The sequence below is a fragment of the Beta vulgaris genome, chromosome 2 (assembly GCF_026745355.1).
Source record: "Beta vulgaris subsp. vulgaris cultivar EL10 chromosome 2, EL10.2, whole genome shotgun sequence".
Lineage (NCBI taxonomy): Eukaryota > Viridiplantae > Streptophyta > Magnoliopsida > Caryophyllales > Amaranthaceae > Beta > Beta vulgaris.
Window position 1 is genome coordinate 47409634 of NC_079203.1, and position 27475 is coordinate 47437108.

The 27475-nt window shown below is 32.8% G+C and overlaps 2 protein-coding genes across 5 annotated transcripts; one reads left to right on the forward strand and one right to left on the reverse strand.

Moving 5' to 3' along the window:
- The first annotated feature begins 654 nt into the window (after positions 1-654).
- LOC104884369 (brassinosteroid-related acyltransferase 1) lies at positions 655-5369 on the forward strand. Its single transcript, XM_010669011.4, has 3 exons — positions 655-1132; positions 2867-3337; positions 4489-5369. Exons 1-3 carry the CDS (start codon positions 701-703, stop codon positions 4999-5001), a joined length of 1416 nt encoding a protein of 471 aa, XP_010667313.1. The 5' UTR covers positions 655-700; the 3' UTR covers positions 5002-5369.
- Positions 5370-8468: 3099 nt separating this feature from the next.
- Positions 8469-12934, reverse strand: LOC104883152 (two-component response regulator ORR24). Of its 4 annotated transcripts, none has more exons than XM_048639186.2 (6): positions 12536-12934; positions 11676-11828; positions 10728-11123; positions 10115-10191; positions 9057-10011; positions 8469-8697 (listed from the first exon to the last, which is right to left on the reverse strand). In XM_048639186.2, the coding sequence occupies exons 1-6, from the start codon at positions 12663-12665 to the stop codon at positions 8645-8647; spliced, it is 1764 nt and encodes a 587-aa protein (XP_048495143.1). In that variant the 5' UTR covers positions 12666-12934; the 3' UTR covers positions 8469-8644. The 4 variants fall into 4 exon arrangements, with proteins under 4 accessions (XP_048495143.1, XP_010665924.2, XP_010665929.1 ...); XM_010667622.4 differs by having other exon boundaries at positions 8469-8704; XM_010667627.3 differs by lacking the exon at positions 8469-8697 and having other exon boundaries at positions 8763-10011; positions 10115-10188; positions 12536-12933.
- Between the last annotated feature and the right edge of the window lie 14541 nt (positions 12935-27475).

The window sequence follows — 27475 nt, forward strand, 5'->3', positions numbered from 1 at the left end:
CTTTTATACGGTGGTAAGCCCCCTTTTCTCCTTTTGTTAGTAGTTTTTTTTTATGTTTAGATTTCTAATAAATTTCGGTTTCTTTCTAATGGAGAGTTTTTCTACTCATATATTCGGTTTTATCTCTATCCATGTGAGAGTTTGAAGACTTTGTTTTTGGGTTTTTGTGTAATTCAAGATGTTGATTTGTTGATCGAAATTTATATGGAGTTGCAACAAATATCAATACTTTATATACAATCACTTGAATTGAATCCAGTTCTATTTGAAAACTACAAAAATCGACATACCCCATTGCAGAAGGTTGCGTCAGACAGCGATGTGAAAGGCGAGGGTTTTCAGAAGTGTTAGATCTACTCAACAATCAAGGTTTTGTCATATTAGAATTGTATTTATTTTATTTTGATATATATTTGTTTAGTTTCTACTTCTATTATAGATGTCGTATGACTTTGAATTAACGTTAATTTCAAAGAAAAAATAAAAAGTATTGATCAAACTAATTAATTTATAAAATTGAGTAAAATAAGATTAATTATATCTAACTTAACCCTCTAAAAGAGACATAGGTCGGCCCCTAGGAATCTACTCCTCATCTGCTGTCCTTATATATGTCAGAAACCCTCATTCCTTTGTCACATCAACCAACATAATCATACTACATAATTACACTAATTAAGCTTTAACCCCAAAAAAATTCATGGCTAGTGTTTTTGTAACAAAAAGGGTAAATGTATATCCAAAAATCATGCAACCTACCAAAATTATGAAGCTTTCTAATTTAGATAGGCAGTGTCCTACACTTATGTACTTGGTATTTTTCTATAATCCTTCTCATAATCATTATATTAATAATGATGATTATGTGTTTAGTTGCTTAAAATATGCCTTAGAGGATACGTTATCGCTATGGTACCCTGCAGCAGGGAGATTAAGCAAAAACCCTAATAATGGAAACAAGCTTGATCTTTGGTGTAACAATGGTGGTGCAGTTATGGTTGAAGCTGTTACACAAACTACCATTTCGGAGCTCGGTAATCTTTCTCAATATAATGAGTTTTTTGAGAATTTGGTTTATAAGCCTGCTTGCAATAATGGAAATATTTCTGAGATGCCACTTCTTGTTGCTCAGGTAATAAATTCATCATTCATACTACATATTATTATTACCTCTTTATAAAGTTTAATGTTTTGACATGTACTATTTAAATTCTAGCTAGTATATACATGTCATGCAATTAAATCAATTATGTTCACTAGTTTTTATATGTATGTTATTATCAATATCATGCTTGTCATTTTTGTTATACTACCTCCGTTTTTTATTATATGCAACGATTTGACAAAATAAAGAGGGAAAATATCTAATTGTTGCAAATAATATAAACGGAGGTAGTATAAAATTTTTAGGTAATAGAACTTGAAACCTGAAATCAAGGATAAAAGGCTTTAGTATGTAGTTTATATACATATATACTCCTTAAATTCTTATGTAGCATGAAGGTTCTGAAGTATACAATTTTGTAAGTGAAGATCTTTCAATAGATGTAATATTGGAGTACATCTCAAAATTTATTCCAAAACATCATCATAGATGATTTTGGCAACTGCTAGAAGCTTTTTGTAACTCAAACTAAACAAAAATTTGACAAAGATAATTTGGACTATGGATTGGACCATAAAGCAGCAATAAACTGATTTCAGAAATTATATAAAAACATTACCTGAAGTATGATTGTTAGAGATATGAGATATAATCGGTATCGGAAAATATATATATTTTCCATATTGATATATCTCATATCTCTAACAATGATTTATGTGAGCAAATATAGATCTAGTAATGTCAAACTTACTAATTCTCCAATGATTGCATATAGGGGAAAATTCACCAATTTTTTTTTGCTCTTTTCCCTTATTTTCTCATGTTTTTGATGTCTGGAATTTCAATATAACCATCAATGTTTTAGCATGATTTATAGTTGAATCTTTGTAAATATCGGTAGTTGATTCAGTTGCAAGAAATTGAAGTAACAAGACATTATTTTACACTCGAAGAGATGGCATGCTTGTTCTTGATGGTCATATGTTGATTTTGATTTATGATAAAGTGAAAGTTGTCTCTATTATCTATCTCACCTTGCTTCATATTAATTCTCAGATTATGTTAGTATAATTGATAACAATGTTGTACAAGTATACTTATATATATCCAATCGTGTGTATGTACTCCGTTCGATATATATTTAGCTAAATCATTGATCCAAATTTAGGGATTGATTAGAGTAAATAATTAGGAGGGGTAAAGGAGGAGATGAGGAGGCAAATATAGAACACTTTGAAGCATAGATTCTTAGATATAAGTATATAACACTCCAAGATCATGAGCTAAATTTGTTGATAAATATATGTACGTATCTCATAGTACATAATTTTTGTACGTGAAGAGGAGATTAAGTTTGTTAGTATTATATAATGCCCATAAATTATTCAAAATCTCAAGTAAATCACTAAAGAGTTCACCTATTCTTATCAGATCAAACTTTTTAGTCCCAAATCTTGATTACTATGAGTAATTCAGGTTTTCCAAACTGGACAAAAGGGTTAGTTAGAAATATATAATCACCTTGTATTGGACTTAAACTCCGATTTCGAGAATCAACAAGGAGTTTCTGGTTATGAAGCACATAAACTTTTGTAACCTAATGATTTCCGAGTTTTTGAAATGTTTCCATGCTAATCAATAAATCTCAAAAGTGGGTGGAATTTTCGCCGTTTTGAAACCCTAATAGTTTAATTCCTTGCTGTAACAATTTTGTATAAGGCCATCTTTCCCATATTTTATGAGGTTTACCGATCTTAACAGGTAACAAAATTCAAATGTGGAGGCTACTCAATTGGGGTAGGAACAAGTCATGCACTCTTTGATGGACAAGCAACCTACAATTTTATGTCAGCATGGGCTTCCAACGCACATACAAAGCAAGGATTTAAGGGACTTGAATGGCATAAACCTATGCATGAAAGAGAAAGATTATTGCAACTGATTAAGATTAGTCCTACTAATAACAATAGCAATCAAGCCACGGCTCTAACAAAAGTTGCAGCAATCCAACATTTGTATCAGTTGATCACCCAAGCAGCTGATACTGGTGGTGTCATGCTTAAAAATCCCCAGTTGTTTGTTCCTTCTATTCAAGAAGATTGTGTTCTTAACACCTTTCATTTTAGCTCGTCGATGATCGATAGCTTGAAGAGAAGAGCTTATGGCCTTAACAACTTGTACTCTTCTTCGATGTGTTCTTCTTTTGAGATTGTCGCTGCACACCTGTGGAAGGTAAGTGTTCGTTCTCTGATATAGCATTATTTATGGTAGGTTTATTTGCTTGTTGTTTTTGGTTTGTGTGTGCTTCGATTTGAATTCTAATTATATCAAGCATACTCGACTACATATTGATAGAGTATAAAACTATTCTTGGGACTTCAATCATCAACTTAAGCTTTTGGTTGAGTTGGTCCTTTGACATGTTATCGGAGCCAGCATGACATAAAATTCACGGATTCAAGTCTCATCCAACCCTCATTTCTCATACGGTCTGATAACTATAACTTTTTTTTGTTTAACTAATATCTTAATTGACCATCAAAACGAACTATGATCCAAGCTTTTGCAACAAGTGATTGACTCCAAATTAGAAGATCACATAATCTAATTTGATACAAGCCCTTAGGACGATTGCATATAAGCACTAAATACATTTTCTTAGAATAATAGTACCAATTTAGAGGCTTTTGTTGTGCTATTTCTTTGATTAGATATATGATTACGGTAATTAATACTTAGATATTTAGCATGTGTGATTAATTGTAGTGATTAATAGATGTATTAATTATTTTCTTATTAATTACATATAGTCTAGATAATGGTCCATACGTTGATTGAGCATCAGATGATCAGATTCCCCTCCAAAAAAAATGATGTTCATAGAGAATACTTACTTCTCTTCATCTATTCTGTAGTTTTTTTTATTATTATTTTGCTATTAAAGAGAATTTCTTATAAGGGGAAAAATTAGGGATCCTTCTGGGTGAGAACTGAACTCCTGTCACAAGAGTGAAAGTCTCACAAGTACTAGGCCAAACTTGATCCTCTTTCATCTATTCTATAGTAGATAGAAAAACCTAGCTAGGGCTAAAATAGCAATATAATCCCTACAACAATATAATAAGATAGGGTTTAATAGCCTAAAGAGAGTGATATATATACCTCGCGGTTCTGAAACAAATGAAACACTTCTCTCTTTGATAGAGAGCTTTTTGAAAGAAGTCTTTCACTTATTTCAGAATAGAGGAAGTATAATTTATTCACGTCTTATGATAGTATAGTTTAACTTATGTATTTCTTTGTTGGTGTATCAGCTAATTTTCTAACAGTTCATTATTCCACATTGCCAAGTTTTGATGGACTAATAAACATTCTATACACAGGCAAGAACAAAAGCACTAGGACTAAGAAGAGAAAGAATGGTATGTCTCCAATTTGCAGTAGACACCAGGACCAGACTAACACCTCAACTCCCCCAAGATTTCAGTGGCAACGCCTATGTCCTAGCCTCCGTAGCCCTAACTGCTGGCGAACTCGAGCTCATAAGCTATGAAACCTTAATCAACAAGATCAAAATGGCCAAAAACTACGTCGACAACGAGTACGTTAGCACGTATCTCGAGGCTCTCGAGGGGTCCGGGGATGCGCTCCCTCCTCTAAGGGAGCTTACCGTAGTCTCTGACTGGACTAGAATGCCATTTCATAAGGTTAACTTCAACTTCATGCAGTCTCATGCAAATAATGTAGCTGTTTCTGTATGCCCTTTAGTTCCTCCTGTTCCACAAGTTGCATATTTTATGCAAAGTCCCAAGGAAGATAAGGGTATTGATGTGAGGATTGGATTAAACTCACAGATTAATTCTGCCTTTTCTCACTATTTCCTCAATATTTCATAAAATCAAACCAAAAACTTTTATTTTCTTGTTCGTAATCTGATTTGTTATAGTTTTTGTAATATAATTTGGGAAAATTTTCCAATAGCTACACATTTATAGTAGCCACCGAAATGAAAAGATTTTAAATTAATAATGTTTTAAAGGTATAACTAAATATCAAACTGTTTGTTACAAAATAAGAGGAGAATAGAGTGAGGCTAGCACAAGTATACCGTATACGTACCAAAATGTCTTTCTTCTCTTGTAGTTGGTACTAATCAATTAAAGTGTATAGCCTATTGGTTTCAATGTAAGGAGGAGTATCTTTTAACCATTGTGAAACTTTTATAATATATGCATGTCATTGGCTAAAACGCCACATGGTGCCTATTGGATGGTTAACCAGGAAGATATAGATCTACAATGTAATTGTCTTATTTTCTTGTTGATGTCAAGGTGACTATAGCAGAAAAATTTTACCCAAAATGTGCGCGCTGGCATACTTTGTTGATATGACCCTGTATTTCATAGGCCAACTTAAAGCGAAGTGAAACTATAAGAAAAAAATAGCTAAATCGAAATTATGCCTAAAAAGAACAGGAAAATATATAATAATTGTATTTCTCCTCTAGAGTTATTATCTTGTGTAGAGGTGGGAATAACTACTAAATTTTCAGATTATATGAAATGGATATGGATAATTCAATATGAAAGAGGAGAGTTTAGCCCACATACAAGCCTAAGGAGGTTCCATCTAAAACTAATTGATGATAGGAGGAGTAGCTCCAAAGCTTATAAAAATGATTAGATCACCCATTATTATTCATGTGGCTAAATGTTTAAAACTCTAATTGAAGTTTTATATTTATAAAATGAACCATACATTATCATGTAGATGTAGGTTTTATTCTATTTTTCTATTAAGAAAGATAATTGGTGTGAAGATCAACCATTATTAGGCTATTACTATGCATGACACAAGCTAAACAACTCAGAAGTAAACACCCCATTATATTGTTGGGGTGAGGATTCGAACTCTGGGCAATTTTCACCCTGAAATTCGGGATGATACTCAACTGAACTACTACCTTTCTCTCGTATTTGAATGTTCAAAATATAAATGTTTAAAACGCTAATATGTGAGTAAAGACAATGGCCGTTGCTGGTGAAAAAATGATGGTTAGAGGTTTGTATTGAATTATCTAATTAATATAAAAATTAAATGAATAGACTTAACAATGGAATGAGGGGGTGTGCATGCATGTATCATGCTTATATGATTTTAAAATGTAGAACCCTTAAAATATAGTGCATACATGCTTGAGGATCAAGTAAAACTTGGCTCACTTGGCTAAACTATTACCTTAATTAGATTTTTACAAGCAAGTCTTGGATTTGAGTCATGTCAAGTTAGAGTTTCTGAGGGAGAGAACTCTGTTATCCCCTCTATTTTTAAGCATCTGACTCACAAAATACTTAATTAATATAGGTCGTAAGGTTAGGGTTTATTCTCCTTAAATAAAAAAAGGTACTTAATAGATATTTTACTTTAGAAATTTTTATTCTTTTTATGTCAACTATTATTTTATAAATATGTCAATTTAAATTGTTGATCTAAAATATAGATGAATGTTACTTGTTAATTGTAAGTATCAATATATTGATAGGACTACAAGTCTACAATCACATTTGTCCCATACATATTTTTTTTTGTATATGCAATATTTGAGAAACTTTTGTATATGCAATATTTGAGAAACTGTCACAGGCATCTTATATCTACTCGATAAGTTCAATCTGGACGTTTTAATAGATTGGTGTCCATATATCTTCTAAGATGTGTTCGGCACGAGTTTTTTAAGTATCTTTTAGTATCTTGACTCGGCTAAAACACTAATTAAAAAAATCAGTAGTGTTTGATAAGGTAGTGGTGTAAGTAGCTTTTAGTTGTACAAGTAGTGTTTTAATAGTGTTTGTCAAAAGTTATAATTTGTAGCTGTTGGGCTTGCGTTTAGTGGTGTATAAATTATATATTAAAGTTTTATTTGAGTTTTTAACTAGTTATTTATAAACACCTAATTTAACCACTTTTTTTTACCGAGCATCAATATCATGTATTGCTGCTTGGACAACTAACAACTAACAACAAACAGTTACACATCAACCACTAATAGCTACCAGTTAAGCTAACAACTACTCTCACAACTAACAAAAATTATTAAAATAGACGGTCTAATTTTAATATAAAAGTAGACTTAGTCACTGAATGGATTAAACTAGTCACCGAAAGAAATTAACCTAGTCATTATTGCCCTAATTTTCTTTTTAATATTTGGCTTACCATTGCCTAATAAGTAGCCGGTCTCTTACAAGACAAACTCCACACCTAAAAACTACCACCATAGCTATTGTTGTCGGGCACTCCCTAACATTCCAATTGGTAACATAAAAGTTGGAGAATGTCAAAGCAGCAACTCAACCAAAAGGTTAACCTGATGTTTGAAGTTCCAGAAATAGTTTAATACTCTATCACGCCCCCTCACGCAAGAGCCCATTGGGCTTCAAGTGTGGATGCATCACAGGCTGTCCTCATACCTGACACTAAATATTCCACTTAGAAAGGAAGGTGCATGAGATTTGAACCCGTAATATTTTTATTACGTTGACTCTGATACCATGTCAAAGGAGCAACTCAACCAAAAACTTAAGTCGATGGTTGAAATTCTAGAAATAGTTTAATACTCCATCAAATAATAATACCAATATGCATACTATATTAAAGATTTTGTGTAGCAAACTAAACACGAATGATAGACTTCTTTTGTGTTGCACAAATATGATAAGAGAGCCTATAAAATAATTACTAATACTTTTCACCCAAAAAAAAGTTACTAATACTTTATCCATCCTTAGCAAACTAATTAAAATCATAAATCCGTGCGTGTGCATTAATACCCTACCGACCCGTTTGGTAGTTGGTCATAAATGGTGGTAATGGGAATGAATTTTTGTGTAAATTTGTGAAAAATATCATTGTCCATTACCATGGTAATGCTAATTTATCCTAAAGTGTCCACTTTCCTTCTTGAATTTTCATTCCCATCCAATACCACCTTGTAGGGTGGTAATGAGTGGTAATGAAAATTGTTTCCCCTTAGAGACAAAAACACAAGTTTAGGGGTGAGATTGCTTGTCCATGGAGAAAAAATGCCTCTCCATGGTGATTTTAAGGGTGCTTCCCTAATAAATTACACTTAAAATTCATTCCCATTACCGCAATTTATTAACGACTACCAAACGGGCCGTACGGCCTACATAGGCTTGCTTATCGTAGTATTTGTAGCATGAAGGACGAGAGAATATCATCCTCATCCTGTCATCCATGCCTTACCACTGCATTTTTAGAACTGCAATTTAAATAATAAATCATTACCACATAACCACATTCTCATACATTCAACAAAAATAAAAAGAGGTTTCAGAAGGAATTGAATGAAAAGAGAAGTCTTATATCAATATTGAACTGAGAAAAATTAAGTCATTTTGGAGAGCAACCATCTACGAACTAGCCTTAGGCCCTGTTCGGTAAAAGTAGTTGGATAAGAGATTTCTGAAAAAGGACTTATGTTTCTCGATATATCTTCTACTATTTTACAATGCTCAACTAACTAGGAATGCAAATTAGATTCAAAATCTCCATTCTCAATCTCTTCCCATCTAGTTCCTGGATCAGATTCACCAAATTAGTGGTATAATAAGACTTGCTAAAAAAGACATGAAAATAAGTAAAAACTCAAAAGCTTCTAACATAGTAGTACAATATAGTTTCACTACAATATGAAATTCTCTTGAAATTATTCATAGAAAGGTAAAACAGATGGCAAGAAAGATGGGACTTTCAAATCCCAGAGTGAAGCAAAAGATTTACAGGAAATTTTTCAAGACATCAGAATCAACTTTCAAGATTCTAAATCTAATTTAAAAAAAGCAAATACCTGCACAAGGAAAACAAAACAAAGATTATACATGCTTAAACATTGCAGTTACGACATCTTCCAAGGAACCGGCAGCATTACCAGAATTGTAATTGCCTGAAGGCCGCCCTCCTTGTTCCATGAACTCCCCTTGCTTTAATCGTATTGCCATGTCTACTTGTGAATTCCGGATCATCGGGTCATGTTGCGGGCCTAATGAATCAAATCTCTGTTGTCCTATTGAATTAAAATTTGTCTCTCTATGTAAAACTGAACTCGTGTTCCTTGGATCATATCCACTTTGAGTGTTGCCCACTGAAGAGTCCAGATAATCTGGATCCCAAGCTTGCTTTGTCACATAACTCATGTTTTGCATCATGTTTTCACTCATCAAACTTGGGTTCTGCAACCGACTTGGGATTGACATATTTGGTGAAATATCATGCACCCCATTCCCCATGGGGTTCATAGAAGTTGACTGTGATTGAACAGCTGCGGGCCAAGTGCTATTGCATCGACTATTATCCATCAAATTAGGGGGAGGATCCGAGGTTACACCAAAACCTTGGAGATGTTGTCTTTCTTGAGAACTACGCCCTTGCATTGTCAATGAGCTATTAGGAAGGCTGAGAATCGAGTTACTTGAGCCAGTCAACATGGTAGTGCTATTTTTGTGAAGTTGATCGAATTCCAGTGATGTCGGCATCCCTTGAAGTACAGTGCCTGTATGATTATGATCCCCTGGCAACAAGGTGGGCTGGAATTTGGTGGAATCATTGATGGAAGAAGTTTGCATTTGGCATTGCCCCAACTGCACAAGCCCAGAAGGGGGGAGTCCATGAAGGCCGAGGCCAGCTGGAGTGTTCAATCTGCCCAGAACTCCAGCAGGTGTAATGGATCGCAGCGAATTGTTATGGAATTGCGGACTGCCATTAAAGCCGTGGAAATTTACAGGGTTCATGCGGAGATAGGGTGAATCTGCACCCCCTAATGCAGCAACCATGTTAGCTTGTTGATTAGCCACTGAGCTGATTCTTTTCAAATACAGCCGGTATTTCTGTAAAAGAAAAAAAAAAAAAAAAAAGAGAAGTTAAGTAACTAACTCTAAGCTCGTGAAACAGGATCATCTTAGAAAGATGAGAGTCAAAGAAAATATTTACCTGGAGATGACTGGCCACATTTTCTCTGGTAAGCTTATCAACGTTCATCAACTCCAGGATTTTCTTAGGTACAGCTTCTGGATTTAAGGATTTCAACATATTCAGAGGTGACATGACAAGGTATAATGATCATATGAAGTACACTAGCACCCTGTTATGTCTAATAGAATGAAGTAAAATTTGTAAATCATGCCAAAAGAATAATCTCTTTAAGCTCTGAGATCAGACAAATAGAAAAAATAACTACTCCCTTTTTCTAAATTTAGTTGCTATTTTTTTTTCCTTTTTGATGCTATGCTGATTATTTCTCTCTATTATTTCGCTTTCATCAAAAGCAAATGCTACAAGTCATTCAGGACGAGAGTCTCATATTAAAAGCAAAAGCTAGTCAAATGTAACTTGATACCAATATGTTTATCAAGTCATGTTGGGTCTCATGACGATTTTCTCTAGTCATCGGCTATGATGGTTCTTTGATCCAAACGAAGTCAATACTTCCTAACTTCATAAAATGATCGTCAAGAAAAGCAACAACAATCACAGTAACTACATAAGGTCGGAGTTTGAGAGAAAACAGTAACTACATAAGGTCGGAGTTTGAGAGAAAACATACTGTCTAGACCAAGCTGGTTAACAGCAGCAACGAACTTGCGGTGCAGTTCCACGGACCAAACAACACGAGGTTTCTTCTGAGAGGAAGGGTCCTCATTTTCGTTATCATTCTCATTCTCATCTTGGTCTTCATCATCATCCCCATTCTGGTCCTTCCGCTTTCTACACTGCTTAGTATCCTGATCAAAATTTGCATCTCTAGTTCCATTTCCTTCACTGGAATTTTTGTCCAGGCTGTTAGAGCTGTTTCTATCTTTCGAATCAAACTTCTTTCGCCTGACTACATGCTGCCAGATATTCTTTAGCTCCTCCAGTCTCACAGGCTTAAGCAAGTAATCACAAGCTCCATGGGTAATCCCCTTCATTACTAGCTTGGGATCACCATTGGCAGACAGCACTGCAAAATCAAGTATTCACTTTTTAGCTTGTAAACTTAGCAGAGTTACCATCCAAAGAATTAGCCTATTAGCTTAGTGTTCACTTGGACACTTGACCCACAGAGTCGGAGATACCCCGAGCCTGTCCCAAACATCCAGCAATTCAGGGTCCAATGAAGAGTTCCCGACTGGAACCACTAAAAACTAGTTATGACTGAATACCCAAAAGTTGATCCAAACCGACTTGTAATACCTCTAAGAATGACTTAACCACAGTCTGAAAGGAATACAATTACAATGAGGATATAAGAAACCAAAAACTTCCCAAAATCAAGGCCAATTAATTTCCATAAACAGAATTAATTCAGGAAATCGACCCAATTAAAGGATATCTTCTACTATACTGATGACATCGACACACCTCTATTAACATTAGACTTGCAAGCAATATAAGTGCATCGAATCTAATTGCTTCACCAGCTACTGTTAAACATAATTCTATAAGTAGAAGATGCACCATATGATTTGATTAAGGAAATGAAATCAAGAGTGAAAAGATTTTGGCAGCTTACTTATGACAGGCAGGTCCATCTCAAGCCCCACAAACTCGAGCAGCTTAAAACCATCCATGTCCGGCATGTGTACATCACTAATAACGAGATCAAAGTTGTTCTTATTGTCTCTCAGCATCTTCAGAGCTGTAATAGCTTCGCTCGTTGTCGTAACTACAACATTTAAAACCCTCTTATGTAAGGACCGTCTTTCACCAAAAATATGCGGATTATGCAAATAAAACTAAGCCTTATAACTTCAATGATGCATCAATATAACTACATTCACTATAAGCTTGGACATGGTCACATGGATATGGTCAAAGTTAATTGGTCATGGACATAGAAGGGGTTCTGAAAAAGAACCGAAATTCAATAGATTTCTCAACTTTACATTATTTACTTACTGTAGGTATTCTAATAAAATCAAACTAAACCCAATCAAAGCCATTCAATCAGAGGAATATATCAACAAACAAATTTTCAATAAGCTAAAATCTGATAATATATAAAAATTCAATCAATGCTGAAAATTCACAAATTGAAATAACAAATCAAGAGAGAAAATCACCCAAATGACAAATGAAGAGCAAATATAACTAAACAGGAGCAAAATGAGAAAACCCCCTTTCAAACCCCACAAAAAGATTACAAAAACTCAGAAATTTGCATCAATTTAATTGATTTACAGCCCCAAATAAGAACAAAGGAAACCCAATTAGAGATAGATAAGAAAAGATTAAATGCATCTATAGTAAGAACACAAGTATCCAATCACCAAAAAGAACTAACAAATTCCCAGAAAATCACTACAAATCCAAATAACAATTAAAAAGAATAACACATAAAATGCCCACAAAAGAAAATGCAAGAAATCATACCATGATATTGGCACTTTCTCAAAAGAGTCTCAAGAAGCCTAAGACAAATTGGGTTATCATCAACAGCCAAAACTCTCATACCCACTGGAAATTGATCATGGGATTCATCATTTCTTTGTTCAACAGTCATTTTCTTCACCAAATAATCCCCAAAAAAATCAAAAGTTCTTATCTTTTTTGGATTTGTGAACTCTGTTTTTTTACCCTGTTTCAAAACAGAACAACAATGGAGGAGAGAGAAAAAATCAAACAGTAAGAATTAGTTAAAGTCACTATCTCAAAAACTGAAGTGAGAGAAAATTATTGAGAATTTATTTGCAGAAAGAGAGAGAATAATGGAATGGATGGATGGAGTTAAAGGGTGGTAAAAACTAAAAAGGAAGACTTTTGAAACAGAATAGGAGAGTTATTACAAATTAGGATAGATGAAATAGTAGCAGTACAAATTTTATTTATTTATTTATGTCAATTGATTAATTAAATCAATTGAATTAAATGTTTGAAATTAAAATGGAATCTTTAACCATATATGGACTCTGTGAAAGCTGGACGAAGCATGCAAGCAGTCAGACTTGCTGAAAGTGCGACTCCTTTTTTTTTTTTAGTTTATCAGATTAATATTTTTCTAAAATTTATTTTCTTTTTCTCTTGAAAATAATTTTAATACTTCCTGCGTTTCATAATAAGTGAAACATAGAGAAAGGATCATCAAGAAATTTAAAGAGAAACTTGGGACCACAATAAAGTAAAGTGAAAAAACAATGATAGCAAGTGTATTTTCAAAAGTACGATGGTAACGCGTGAATTTCCTGAAAACTCGAAAGTAGTTGGTGAAAAAAAAAATTTGAAAATTAAAACCTACTTTAGTGACTCCCTGCCTTTTAAAGAAACCAAAACAAACACACAACAGTATACCACAACATAGCGGGAGAGCGGCATGAGTCCGTTTTTGGAGAGACAGTCTCACGTTAGTGTTAACGTGAGACCGCTGATATCATGCTGACATCACGCGCGTGCATCAAACCAGCAGTAGAATTAGTTAAGCGCTTGCACCTATTAGTTATGCTAGCCTTAAATTGATTCTGGATGAATTAGTTAAGTGTTGAAGTATATTAGTTAGTCACTGGAGTATATTAGTTAGTCGCTAGAATATATTTAGTTAATCGCTGGAGTATATTAGTTAAACGATGAAGTATATTAGTTAAGCGCTGAAGTATATATTAGTTATATCATGAAAAGCAAATTATAATGCATTTTATTGGCCATAACTTCAATGTCACGCATAAATAATTATTTCTTTCTCAACAAAAAAACTAATGCACTAATTCTATCATAAACCCTCCAAACCAAACCAATCATGCTCTTCTTCAATAAGTCAGACAACAAAGAATTGCGACAAACCAAACTAGGAAAAATCACCATCTTTAACACACAAAAACACATTAGTAGCTTCAGTCAAGAAACCCTTTTTCTTACAAACATTGATCACTATATCAAAGAAGAACAACCAAAATTGAGAAAGAAAAAAAAAATATTGATGAATACTCGATTGAGAATGTGACCAGTTGAAGAAACCCAAGAGTTTAGTGGATCAAAAAGCTGATTATTATGAAGAACAGATTGAATAATATACGGGTTTAGCTATTTAGTAATGTTTGAAGAACCCATCAAAATTTCCCAGTTGTTGTGTTTGAGAAGTGTTGAAATTTCTTCAACATATTCGCCATTGGAGAGATTCAATGTGGTAAAATTGCAGGAGATAATTTGAGTTTTGTGCGTTTTCTGTGTAAAAAACAATAATAACTAAACCCAAATATCATAACTATTTATCAAAAAATAATAACTAATAGCCATAATCACAGTTAACAACCATAAAAACCATAAATGAAGGCCAAGGCTAAGAATTGGAGGAAAAACAGACTCGTCTCACGTTAGTGTTAACGTGAGCGGTCTTTTATAAGACTTTGTGGAGCGGCAAATAGTTCAAGAGGAGGTGCCCTAGATTTGATTTCAGGGACTCCGGGTTTTGTTATTTTGGACTAAACTGAACTTAACTGGATTGAAACGAATGAAAATTGTGATAGGAAACTAATTGAACTAGACTATATTCTCGTTAATTGAACTAAACTATATTTTCATTAATTCAGGGTATGTTTCCTTCGATATAAAACAATTGAACTGAACGGAATTGAGCTGATTGCAACTAAACTGAAATGAATTAAATTATAACAAATAGAAATGATAATTGGAGCTGAACTTAACTGAATTGAACTGAATTGAATTGATTGTAGCGGAACTGAAATGAAAATAAGCTGAGGAAAACAGATCCTTAAAGTGTGTATCTACAATAATCTACTAGAACTTCACATAAGGAATGAATATACTTCCTCCATTTCACAATAAGTGAAATACTTTCCTTTTTTGGAATAATCACAATAAGTGAAATCAAACTCCAAATGGTAAAAAAAAAAGTTCACTCTTATTACAAATATACCACCAAAAAATAAGAGGGAACCACAAATAGTTTCATTATAATACACCTAAATACCCTTAATCACTCACAGCGGTTAACTATGTTAGTCATTAATCTTGCTTTTCTGCTTTAAACTCTAATTAACCCCTAACCCTAATCCTCACCCCTATCCCTAAACCTAACCCTAAACCCTAACCATCGGTCCACCACCCCCTCCCCCATCACCCCCACATCCCCTTACCCTCCCTTACCCCACCATCCCCCCTCCACGCAAGCAGCACCATCCCCCACCTCTCCCTCCCCCCCAATCCCCGCCGAATTTCCAGTAAACGCGACAACGCTCTAACACCCCTGTCAACCTGAACCCTTCTTCATTTAATAAAACTCGAGATGGGGGAAAATCCACGAGGGTTCCACTCAACGAGCGTGTTGCCGCCGCACTTATCTCCTTGGAAATAAATGCAAGGTTAAATTAAAGCATACTAACTCAAATTAATTAATCTTTACAGCCAAGTAAATCGTTCATTAAATATTACTAATTACTTAAGCGTTTCAAAGTTTCAGCGGAAGCTAAATCATAAGTTAAGTGGATGACAACTCTAAATGATCTCCCTTTTGTTCCTCCGTCGATCACCCACTTGCATAAATACATTGAAAAGAAACAAGAGAGACAAGCTCCCAAAATTAAGAAAAACTGAGTAATTCCAACTCCATCCCGTAAAATACTTAAGTTGAAAATACTTTATAGAATAGTTGGTTAATAGGTTTAGAAATCATGCATAGCAGATATAACATATATATACAGTGAATAAGCACATAATTAATTCAATTAATCCAGTTATTCAAGGAGAGGAAAGAGAACGCCAGTAAGCCGGTGTCGGTCCCTATAACAACATACTTCAACATTGTAGGTCGTGGTCAATCCCCTGTAACCACCTACGGGTAACATAATGGCCATAATAATAGAGTCCCTAGTGTGCACACTCCTTCTACTTGGATCACAACAAGATAGAAGGAAGACAAGTAACATAAAATCAACTTAGTAACAAGATATAAACCTATAGGTGGCCGCTGAACCTCCTATACAGGGAAACCTGTTCATCATTTCCCTCTGATATCTCACTTTAAGTGATTAATAACTTTTAATTAGGCCTGGCAAAAGCTGACCCAACCCGACACCCCGACCTGAAAATAGCGGGCTTGGGTTGAGGTTTTCAACCCGATTAGTTAAATGGGTCGACCTGAAAGTTAAATGGGTCAGGTTCAGGTCGAATTTTCTGACCTGACATTGACCCGCCTGACCTGATACGAATGATTAAACTAAGAAAAAAAATATTAGTGTTTGGCCGTTTGCCACTTTGCCCAGCCCAAAAGATATCCCCATCCCAATAACTATTATTCTAACGCTACCTCTCACTCTCTCTCTCTCAGTCTCATAAAGTCATAACCCTAAATTTCTAATGCCCATCTCTGTCTTAACGCTCTTTCTCTCCTAAGTCCTAACCCTAAATTTTTAACGCCTCTCTCTCTCCCTCATAGACGAAATCTCTCAGTCTTTCACTCTCTCTCACACAGTCTTCTTCGATGCTCTTCTTCAACATTTGATGTTCTTCATCTCGCAAAGTCGCAATAAGTCTCTCAATTTCGTCTCGCAAAGTGCAATTTCGTTGCTTTTCTTCAACATTTGCTCTTCTTCGTCTCGCAAAGTCTCGCAATTTGTTGTTCTTCTTCAACATCAGGTATTCTTCTTTTGTCAATTTTTTTTATTTTGTCCTTTATTTTCTTTCGTTTTTTTCTGCTATTTTTTGTTATTTATGTGATTTTCGTATTTTGACCTTTTTTTTTCGTATTTTGTCATTTATTTTCGGTAATTTACTTATTTATGTTATTTTTATATTTTGTCTTTCGTTTTTTTCGTAGTTTGTCATTTATTTTTCTATGTTATTTTCTGTTTAATCTTCTGTTTTTTTTTGTTTAGTTTTCTATTTTTTTGTTTAATTTCTGTTTAATGTTTTGTATTTTTTTCTGTTTAATATTCTGACATTTATTTTCTGTTTAATTTTTTTATGCTATTGTTCTGTTTAATGTTATTTTTCTATGTTATTTTCTCTTTTTCCTACCAATTAATATTAATGTTTTGTTTTTTGTTTTTGTTTAATTTTTTGTTTTTTTTTTGTTTAATTCTCTATTTAACGTTCTGTTATTTATTTTCTACAAATGCAGAGGAGGAGATTGACTACAAATGCTGTGAAACACTGAAACCTCAACAATGTTTGTTTGAGTTGTGGACTTGTGGTTGTATAAGTCTAAAACATTAAGGATACATTATTCTTGTTTTATTTGTAAAACTTGCTAAATTATTTTGTAATATTGCCAAGTATGAATTTGGTTAGCTGGAACTTGGTAGAAGTATGTAATATTGCCAAGTATAAACTTGGTTAGCTAATACTTTGACGAAATTTCAAGGCCCAAATGGCTAGTGCCAATTATGAACTATGCAATTATTTTGAAAAAAAAAATCAGGTTATATGGGTCGGGTCAACCTGAAAAAACTGGGTTAAACAGGTTCAGGTTGACCCGTTTTTAAAAAATTTAGGTTAAACAGATCAGGTTAGGTTGACCCGATAATTTTCAGATCAGGTTAGGGTTGATGATATTGACCCGAAAATTAAAACAGATAAGGTTCAGGTTAGGGGTTTTCAACCCGATTTTACGTGACCCGAACACGAACCCGACCCAACCCGACCTGATTGACAGACCTACTTTTAATTCAAGTCATCACATAAATACATGTACGCATTTACGTCATTTCATTTAATCCAGTGTGAACATATTTAATCCAACATGATCTCAATTCATTCATAGTGGTTTCAATAATTCATTTCATAAACACAACAGTCACTTGTTTTCATTTAGCACTCTAATTCATAATTATTTAATTATCACAAGTTCTTACTAATTCCAACTTTCATAAAATTCCAATAATAATAATAATAATAATAATAATAATAATAATAATAATAATAATAACATTACTAAATGACATTAAATGATTTTAATAACAGGAGTAAAAAATTAGTGATTAAGTTGATACTAATAACGACACTAATAACGTTATAATAATGATCGATCGTCTTTGTCATATCGTACACTGTCCATAGTCATGATTCATAATTAAAATCTATAGTCGTTATCCATTTTATTATTCATATTCATAATCCGAGTCGATAGTTACAATCCATGATTATAGTCCATGCTTATAAATTTTATAAGCACATAATCACGTAATCAAATCGCTTTATACTAATGGGATCTACATGTAGATGGACATTGGAGATTACCTCGTGACGAGTGCTCAAAAATTAAGTTACCAACAAATTAACACTCTTGATATTCCTCGTCTACGCAATCGGAGTCTACAATACTCCCTCCGTTTCCTAAAGATCTTCCCTCTTTCCGTTTAAGGGTGTTTCCAAAAGATCTTCCCTCTTTTGCTTCATTCCTTATTTGGCAAAACTAATTTCCCTATTTACCCTCTCATGTCACTATCATATGGTCCACCATTACATTATAAATTCAATTTTACTCCCTTTCTCTCTCCTACTTTAACCCCCTTTTATTTGTTTATTTATATTAACTTCTTTCTCTCTCCTACTTTACTCACATCATGCCCCATACAACTTGATTTTCCTTGGTATCTGTAGGAACAATAAGTGGGAAAATCTTCAGGAAACGGAGGGAGTAGATATTAACGCAATCGGAATTAAGCCCTTCTTTTGGACTTTAAGTTCAGTTAATAATAATAATAATAATAATAATAATAATAATAATAATAATAATAATAATAATAATAATAATAATAATAATAATAATGATGATAATAATAATAATAATAATAATAATTCTCTCAATAATAATAATTCTCTCAATAATAATAATAGTAACAATAATAATAGTAATAATAATAATAATAACAACAACAATAATAATAGCAATAATAATAAGTATTAATAATATTATGTTAATACTTATTGATTATTATCGATTATTATTATTTTAGAAAATGAAATATACAATTCAGTTTAGTTTAATTTTAATTTCAATTCAGTTAATTCAATTCAATTTCAGTTAATTTAATTTAATTTCAATTCAGTCAAAATAAGTTCAAAAGGACAAGACTTATTTTTTGAAAGAGAAATTTCATTAATTGAAGGCCAAACGACAACTGCAATAGATATTAAATAAAAACAAGATACAATAAATCAAATCGGTCTTCGAAAAAAATATAATGAACCAAATCGAGCCATACAGCGCAACCCCCTTGTATTTGCTGAATCAACCAGCTATTGATGAGGAAGTCTATCATTCTGACATAGTTTGGAAAGAACATTTTTTATCGAACCATATTAACTGCATCCGAGATTCCAATATCTTCATGTTGAGTTTCGAAATTCAACTAATAAGAACAATTTTTCATAACTGAGAAAAAAAAAAACAACACTCACAACTCCCATAGGGGAGAAGGAGATATCCACAACAGAGAAAAAATCCCATAGCAGGGTTTGAATAAATCTCATAAAAAGGTACTAATTTATTCAACAAAAGAAGAAAATGAACTAAAAATTGAAAATAAAAGGAGAAAAGGAGCTTATCATTGATGAAATCATCCATGGCAGTCCCTAACTGATGAAGAAAGGATAGGGAAGGCTAGGGTTTTAGAGGGGAAAAAAGAGAGAAAAGGGAGAGGCTAGAATTTATTAAAAAAAACATCTATGTCAACCTACATAGTAAGTTAATTTCCGAGAAACATATAGTTATATATTGAGAAATGGAGAGAACACGTCTTATCTAAACAACGCCAACTAATGAAGATTATAAACAGAAAATTATTAGCATTGATGTGAAAATGACAAAACTATTACACATATTTATCTGAGTTGTACATGTCACCCCTCAAAAATCTGAGTTGTACATGTGGGAGAAATCAAATGATATGAGCCCTTTAAAATGGCAAAAAATAAAAGTGGCAATTTGCTAGGATGAATGTGTTCCAAAATCCAAATTAGTGCGAGCAGAAGTTTGTTTTGACATGAACAGCAATTAAGCGTACATGTTCTCACCATCATAGTCCATATATGTCTGGGTGCAATGCATTAGGCTTCTTATAAAGGAAATAGAACTAGCATACATTAGGATTCATTCAGTATTCTACTCCACCTTCCATTTCAAAATAAGTGTCTTTTAAGTTTGGAGTTTTATATCTACATGCATATTTTTATTAGTCTTTGACATAAAAAATGATATAGAACAAAATTTCTAGATGAAGTATATATATAGATTTTTTAAAATAATAAATAAATCTTCTTTTTAAGTAAACACGTGATATTCCTTACCATATTTTTATTGGAACATTATATAAATGTCTAATACACATCTTTAAATATCAATGTCTTTTTAATTCATATTAAAAAAATCTGTACAAACTCATGATATTATGAAATTAAACATCGAAATTAATCAAGATTCTACAAATGATATTTGGTAAATGTGTATGTAAGGATTTAGGGTCAAAACCATATAACTTGATCACAAAAATCAAATCACTCGATGGTAAATTAAAAGCAAAGGAAGTATGTATACGAGCTTATATTTTGGTGATTTAACTTATATATACAAAGTGTGTAATTGCAAAAAATGAGTAGCTTTTCAAAGAACGGATGGAGCATTACGAACAACCATAATAAGGACATGTTCTCTTCAGCATAAAACAGTTAATTAAACTGAATTGAACTGAACCGAACCGAACTGAATTAAGTTGAATTAAATTAAATTGAATTAAACGGAATTGAATTAAATTATATGTAAGAAAAATATAAATAATATTTAAAAAATAATAATATGAATATTAAATAATAATTATAATGATAAGTACTTAATAATTAATAATTAATAATAATAGTATTTTGGATATATTAATATGATATTATGAATAATATTAATAATCATATAATAATAATAGTTAATAATAATAATAATTAATGATGATAATGATAATTAATAATAAATATTTTATATTATTAGTATTAATATATTAATACTTGATGATGATTATATAATAACAATAATATCTAAGAAGTAAATTAATATATAATTATATAATAGTATTTAGTAATAAAAATAATGATTGGGTCAGATCGCGCAAATTGCATCATAAACTGTTTTGACGCGATTTGATTGATTTATGGGTTAAAAAACGTTGGTTTATTTGTGCTTTTGACCTAAATCATATTCCTCCTAATAATAATAATAATAATAATAATAATAATAATAATGAGTAAAGCTATAATAAACAAAATAATATATAGAAATAATAATAATAATAATAAGGGAAATTCTATATGGTGACCCTCAACTTTTTTAAATTCTATTTGGTAGACAATTTTTATCTTTCCTCTCTTTGATAACCCTCTATTTTATTTTTTGTATTTTCTTTGACCTTTTTTAAATAAAAATTGATTTTTTAATTACAAAAAACTAATTTTAAAATGAAAAAAAAACTCAAACCCTCCCCCCCACCATAACCACCCATCCTACCACCCTCTCCTCCCCTAGCCACCATCACCCACTTCCTCCTTCACTGCCAGCCACATCGGAAACCACCCACCAGCCCACCGACACCACCCACCCACCCAGCCTACCGAAACCACCCCCACCCGTAGCACCCACCAGCCTACCGAAACCACCCCTACCCGTAGCACCTAACCCAACCACCTCTGTACCCCAATTCGAACCTCCCCACTCAATCGAACCCTCTCGCCGCCTCAAATCGAACCACCCCCACACCAATTTGAACCACCCCGATCCCAATCGAACCACCCCCACCCAGCCGAACCCTCTTGCCGCCCCAAATCGAACCACACCCGCACCAATTTGAACCACCCCACCCAGATTTCGAACTCAACTTCAACACATGGCACACCACCTTGCCCCACCAGCCGAACCCTATTGCCGCCCAAATCGGACCACACACCAATTCGAACCACCCCACCCCAGATTTCGAACTCAACTTCAACCCAATTCGAACCATGGTGATTGATGAAGGTGGTGATGAGGGGGGTCGTCGGGTTCGAAGGGGTTGGGGGGATTTCGGTAGTGGTTTTGGGGGTCGGAGATGGGGTGGTCAGAGGTGGGGGGTTCGAGGATGGGGGTTTCAGGGGTGGGGGTGGTTGGGCAGGTTGGGGGGACAGGGGTGGCTGGGTTTTTTTAAAAAAAAATTCAAAATCAGTTTTTTGTAATCGTAAAATCAAATTTTTAATTAAAAAATAATTTTAAAATGCAGTAAGGTCAAAGAAAACAAAAAAAATAGAATAGAGGGTTATCAAATAGAGAAAAGATAAAAATTGTCTACCAAATAGAATTTAAAAAAGTTGAGGGTCACCATATAGAATTTAATAATAATTAATAATAATAATGATATAAAAATAAATAATAATAAGAGTAATTAGTAAAATAAATTAGACCAACATAATAATAATATTTAACAAAATGATTATAAAAGAATGGAGCTGAGCTGAGCTGAGCTGAAATGAACTGAACTAAATTGAACTGAAAATAAGTTGAGGAGAACAGACCCTAAGATCTCTATTATATAAGGGAAGGGGGGGAGCAATGGTGTTCTCTTTTGAAATGTCTATTTTGCCCCCCTTCCCTTTCTAAATTACAAATTAACTTACAAATCAAAGGGGGTTTCAAGTAGTTCGAGACTCAACATGAAGGTATTAGAATCTCGGATGCAGTCAATCTGACTCGATCAAGAATGTTCTTCCCAAACTATATCAGAATGATAGACTTCCTCATCAATAGCTGCTTGATTCAGCAAATACAAGAGGGTTGTGTTGTATTGTTCGATCTGGTTCATTGTAGTTTCTTCGAAGACGAATTTGATTTAGTTTTGTTTAATTGTATCTTGTTTTACTTTAATACCTATTGTAGATGTCGTTTGGCCTTTAATTAATGAAATTTCTCTTTCAACAAAAAAAGGGGGGCTTCAAGTAAAATACCAAAAATATAATTATAACAATCACTCAAAAAGTCAACTAAAATCATAAAATTGCATAATTTACGGTATGCAAATCACTAAATTAAGGAAACTTTACAAAAACTTGATAATTAACTTACAAACTACAACCTATGAAAAAATTGACTTGAAATCAAATTGTCCACTTTCTTTACAACTTATGAAGTACTGTACTTAATTCAAAAATCAACTAAAAAATTATAATATTACAAATCATAAATAAATTCAATAAAATTTCTATTTTCTTCATAGAATTTAACTTTGAAAAGTAAAAAAAAAAAAAGAAAAGAAAAGAATGGTGATAAACGTAAGTGACAAAAACTAAACCAATCAAATTTTGCAACTAAAAACAATTATAGTTCGTATGTCTAATGTTCGAATTTTGACTCTTATTGCGAAGAAAATCGAGTTTATGTTTCGAATAAAATTCAAGCACGCATCGCGTGCAAAAAATTATAGTAATATCATAATATAGGGGTTTGTTATCTTTACAAGTTTTTGAAAACTGAAAACAAGTTTGTAGAATCAAGAAAAATTGATTTCATATCTTAGTTATCAATTCCATTTGCAATTTAACAAGTAACATATATATATATATATATATATATATATATATATATATATATATATATATATATATATATATATATATTATGTATGATTTAATTCGAATTTATTACAACCTTATTAACCACAAATTTCATCCAAACATTGGGAGTGATATACCAAATATATAACTAAATAATAAGTCAAAGCTTTTTTTATTTTTTTATTTTTTTATTTTAGGATAAGACATACCTATTGATTCCTTGATGTCAAAAAAAAAAAAAAAAAGACATACCTATTGATTGTAGAAAATAGATGTAATGGATTACTTGGTCTCCATCAGATATATAGGAGGAACAAAAATCATTTTATGCAATAGTTATGTAGTATACCCTCCATCACCCAAGACAACATTTTCAAAATCATTTATTGTTTTAATTCAATTCTCCAAAAATATTTTATGCATTGCCTCTAACTTTGTTTTATTTTATTTTTTCCATATTTTAACCAACTTCCTCTCATAAAAATATTTCAAATAACAAAAAACGGAGGGATCAAAAATATCTTTCCAAAGAGGACAATTCTCCAAATGCCTAAACTTTTGTTTTTATACCTGCTAAGTGCTAGGCTGCTAAGGGTGCCATACTGCCATTCGACATGTGCGACATAAGTGGTCATATAAGACCCCGGGTATTACTTTTTGTATATAGAACTTCATTTTTTTCATTGTTGGTGAATGGTGACAGACTTCTCTATTTGAATATTCAAGATTATAATTAAATTGTTGATGTGTGATTGTATGTCATTTGAGAATTTTTTTATATATTTACATCTCTTAATTTTATTTTATTTTGCTTTTACTTGTTAATTAAAGGCCCAATATATCTTCATTGTACCGTACATGAACTCCATAATAATAAGATTTCCCTGGAAATATGACCCTCCACATGGTTTTATTTCACAAAATTTATACCCCCATCCCTTCATTATCAAGAAATAAACGAGAAGTACCGAGTTTACAATAACATAATTAGTTTTTTGTATGATATAATCAACTTTTATATAGTCAGTCATTATCAAGAAAAATTATACTACCTCACTAAAATCTACAAAAAGAATTTGAATGGATCGAGTTTACAATAACTTATTGTGCACTCGAAACCATATGATATAGTAAGTTTTCATTTGATATATCAGTTTCCATTTGATATAATTAGTTTTTTGTATGATATAATCACCTTTTATATAGTCAGTTTTTGTATGATATAGTCAAATTTTTGATATAGTCAATTTTCATATGATATAATTGATTTTTTTAATACAATTTTTATGTAATAAAATTAGTTCGAATATATAATAAATCATCGTTAATCCATCCAACCAAAATATTTTTTGTAAAATCTACCTCCACAAGTCAAACGAAACTATTATTGCTATTAGGTTTCTTGTTTTAACGTTCCTCATTTTAATTCTTTTTACAATAAAGTTTTTCCATTATAATTGTGATGATCATTACAGTTTTTACCAATTATTGGCACTCGAAACATTTCACTATGCCTGGGAAAAAAATTGTAACAACTAACAACCATAGTAGGCCCATTTTTTTATACCAATGTGAGCCCCACAATTGAAAAATTGGACCAAAAGTTTGCCACACATTAGTTAAGCGTGACTCAGCTTCGCGGCTTCTGGCAGTAAAGACTATAAAAAGACAAAGACCAGAAAGGTAAATGATCAATCTTTTACAGCATTTTTTTTATAAAGTAATTGAAATAAAATAAGTAGAGAAGAAAGTTTAATACTATATTGATATAGTTCATTAGTAAAGTTGGACTAAATTAATGTAGTGGTACTAATCTTAAATATTTAAGACTGTCGTATGTTATTTGTGTAAGATAAGCTTTTGGCAGATTTTATAAAAACAAAAATATTGGCGTTGGCTTTTTAGGGGGAATTTACTCTTTTTAGGGTTTTTAAGACTTAAGAGGGTCAGGGTCAGTCCACTTTAGTTGCTTTATGCATAAAGCTTCAAGAGGACTCCCATTTTAATGCAATTCAAGGCGCATGCTATTTTGTTTAAGCCTTAAGGTAAAGGAGATGGTATGGGAACTAGGATTATTAGTTTGAAAGAGTATAAAAGAAGGTACAAATTCTATATTAGGTAGTAATTATATACATTAGATATAAACTTTACTTTGCATGTGGTAATAAGAGAAGTCTTGGATATATTTGACTTTCTCTCTAGTTAAGACTTTGCATGAGGTAAAACAAACTTGATCATGTAGCAATAATAGGATTTCAACCTTGTAACTTCGAAGTCACAGGTTTTCTTGTTCATATGTCAAGGGCTGGTAAGGTTTTGCGCGTTGTATCGAATTAAACCACATGCTCCACCGCTTGAGATCCCTTCATATGTTATAAGTTTTATCATTTAGATTAGAGATTAAATTGTTATATGTTACTAGTATAAAAATGGCAATAAATAAAACAACTTCTATAACTTATTAATTTCATAAGTGTAAACATTGTTGCATATTATAGTTTATAGTATGGCATTATTGATCACTATCTAATTTATTTGGTGTTTTTTCTTATTTAATTTAATGATTGTGACTAATTGAAACTTAATGCTTGATAATCAGAATGATTTTTTTTGCTAAACATCTTTTTAAAAAACGTTGAGATAAACATGGCCATAGAGATGGCCAACAGTGCGGGCCAATCCAGCCCATCCAACCCAGCCCACCTCGTGGACCGTGTGGGCCGGACTCGCAAAAAGCCCGGTCCAGCCCAGCTCGAACCGTAAAATTAGTGGGTGGGCCGTGGGCCAGATTTCTTGAACCCAGCCCACTAAAGCCCGCTACTAAAACCGCCCAGCCCGGACCACAAAACCGATCCAGCCCAACCCATGAACCAGCCCAGCCCAGTCCAAGTTATTATTGAACCAAATAGTGTATATTTTAATCAAATTGTATATATTTTAATCAAATTGCATATATTATAATTCAATCAAATTTTAAAATAATGAAATTATTCATTAATTTTAATAATTGTATATATTTTTATTCATTTTAAAGATTTTATATAACAATAATGAATAATTTCAATGATTAAATAATTTTCAAAAAAAAATCTCATGCCGGCCCGCCAACCCGGTCCAGCCCACTAGACTCACGAACCGCCAAAACCGCTTCTCGAACCGTGAAAACCGGTAACAGACCGGTGTGGGCCAAGACTTTTCAGCCCGCGGACCAGCCCACCCAACCCATGAATTTCACGGTCCGGTCCTGGATCGTGAAATCTCAGCCCAGCCCAGCCCGGCCCGGTACGGTCCACGGTCCGGCCCGCCCAACCCGCACCAGTGGCCATCCCTACATGGCCATGATGTATTATCTTCCAAAATGCTATATTTATTATTTTATGCAGGCTGAGTGGCCGATGGCACAATAGTTAAGGAAAACCGGTAGGAGACTAATCAGATAGGACTTGAGACCTTTGCCACCTTGTTACACTTGGGCATAAAGTTTAATTAGCTGGCAAGCCACATCTTACTTTAATTTGCTTAATTAAATATCAATGATTGTAAATGGATTTAATACATTAGGATTAGATAGAATGCTTCAGATATTACATTATAATATAATCAAAGAATAACATGCCAGAATAGAGATCTTCACAATACAAAACATTAATACTTAAAAGCTAAGTCTTATATGTTGGTCAGCCACCTTATTAGTTAACTGTGCGGCTAATCCATATACACAAGGTTAATAATTACATCTTGAATAATATGTATACTAGGGTTTACTTACAATTCTTGGGGTTATGTATTAATAATATAATA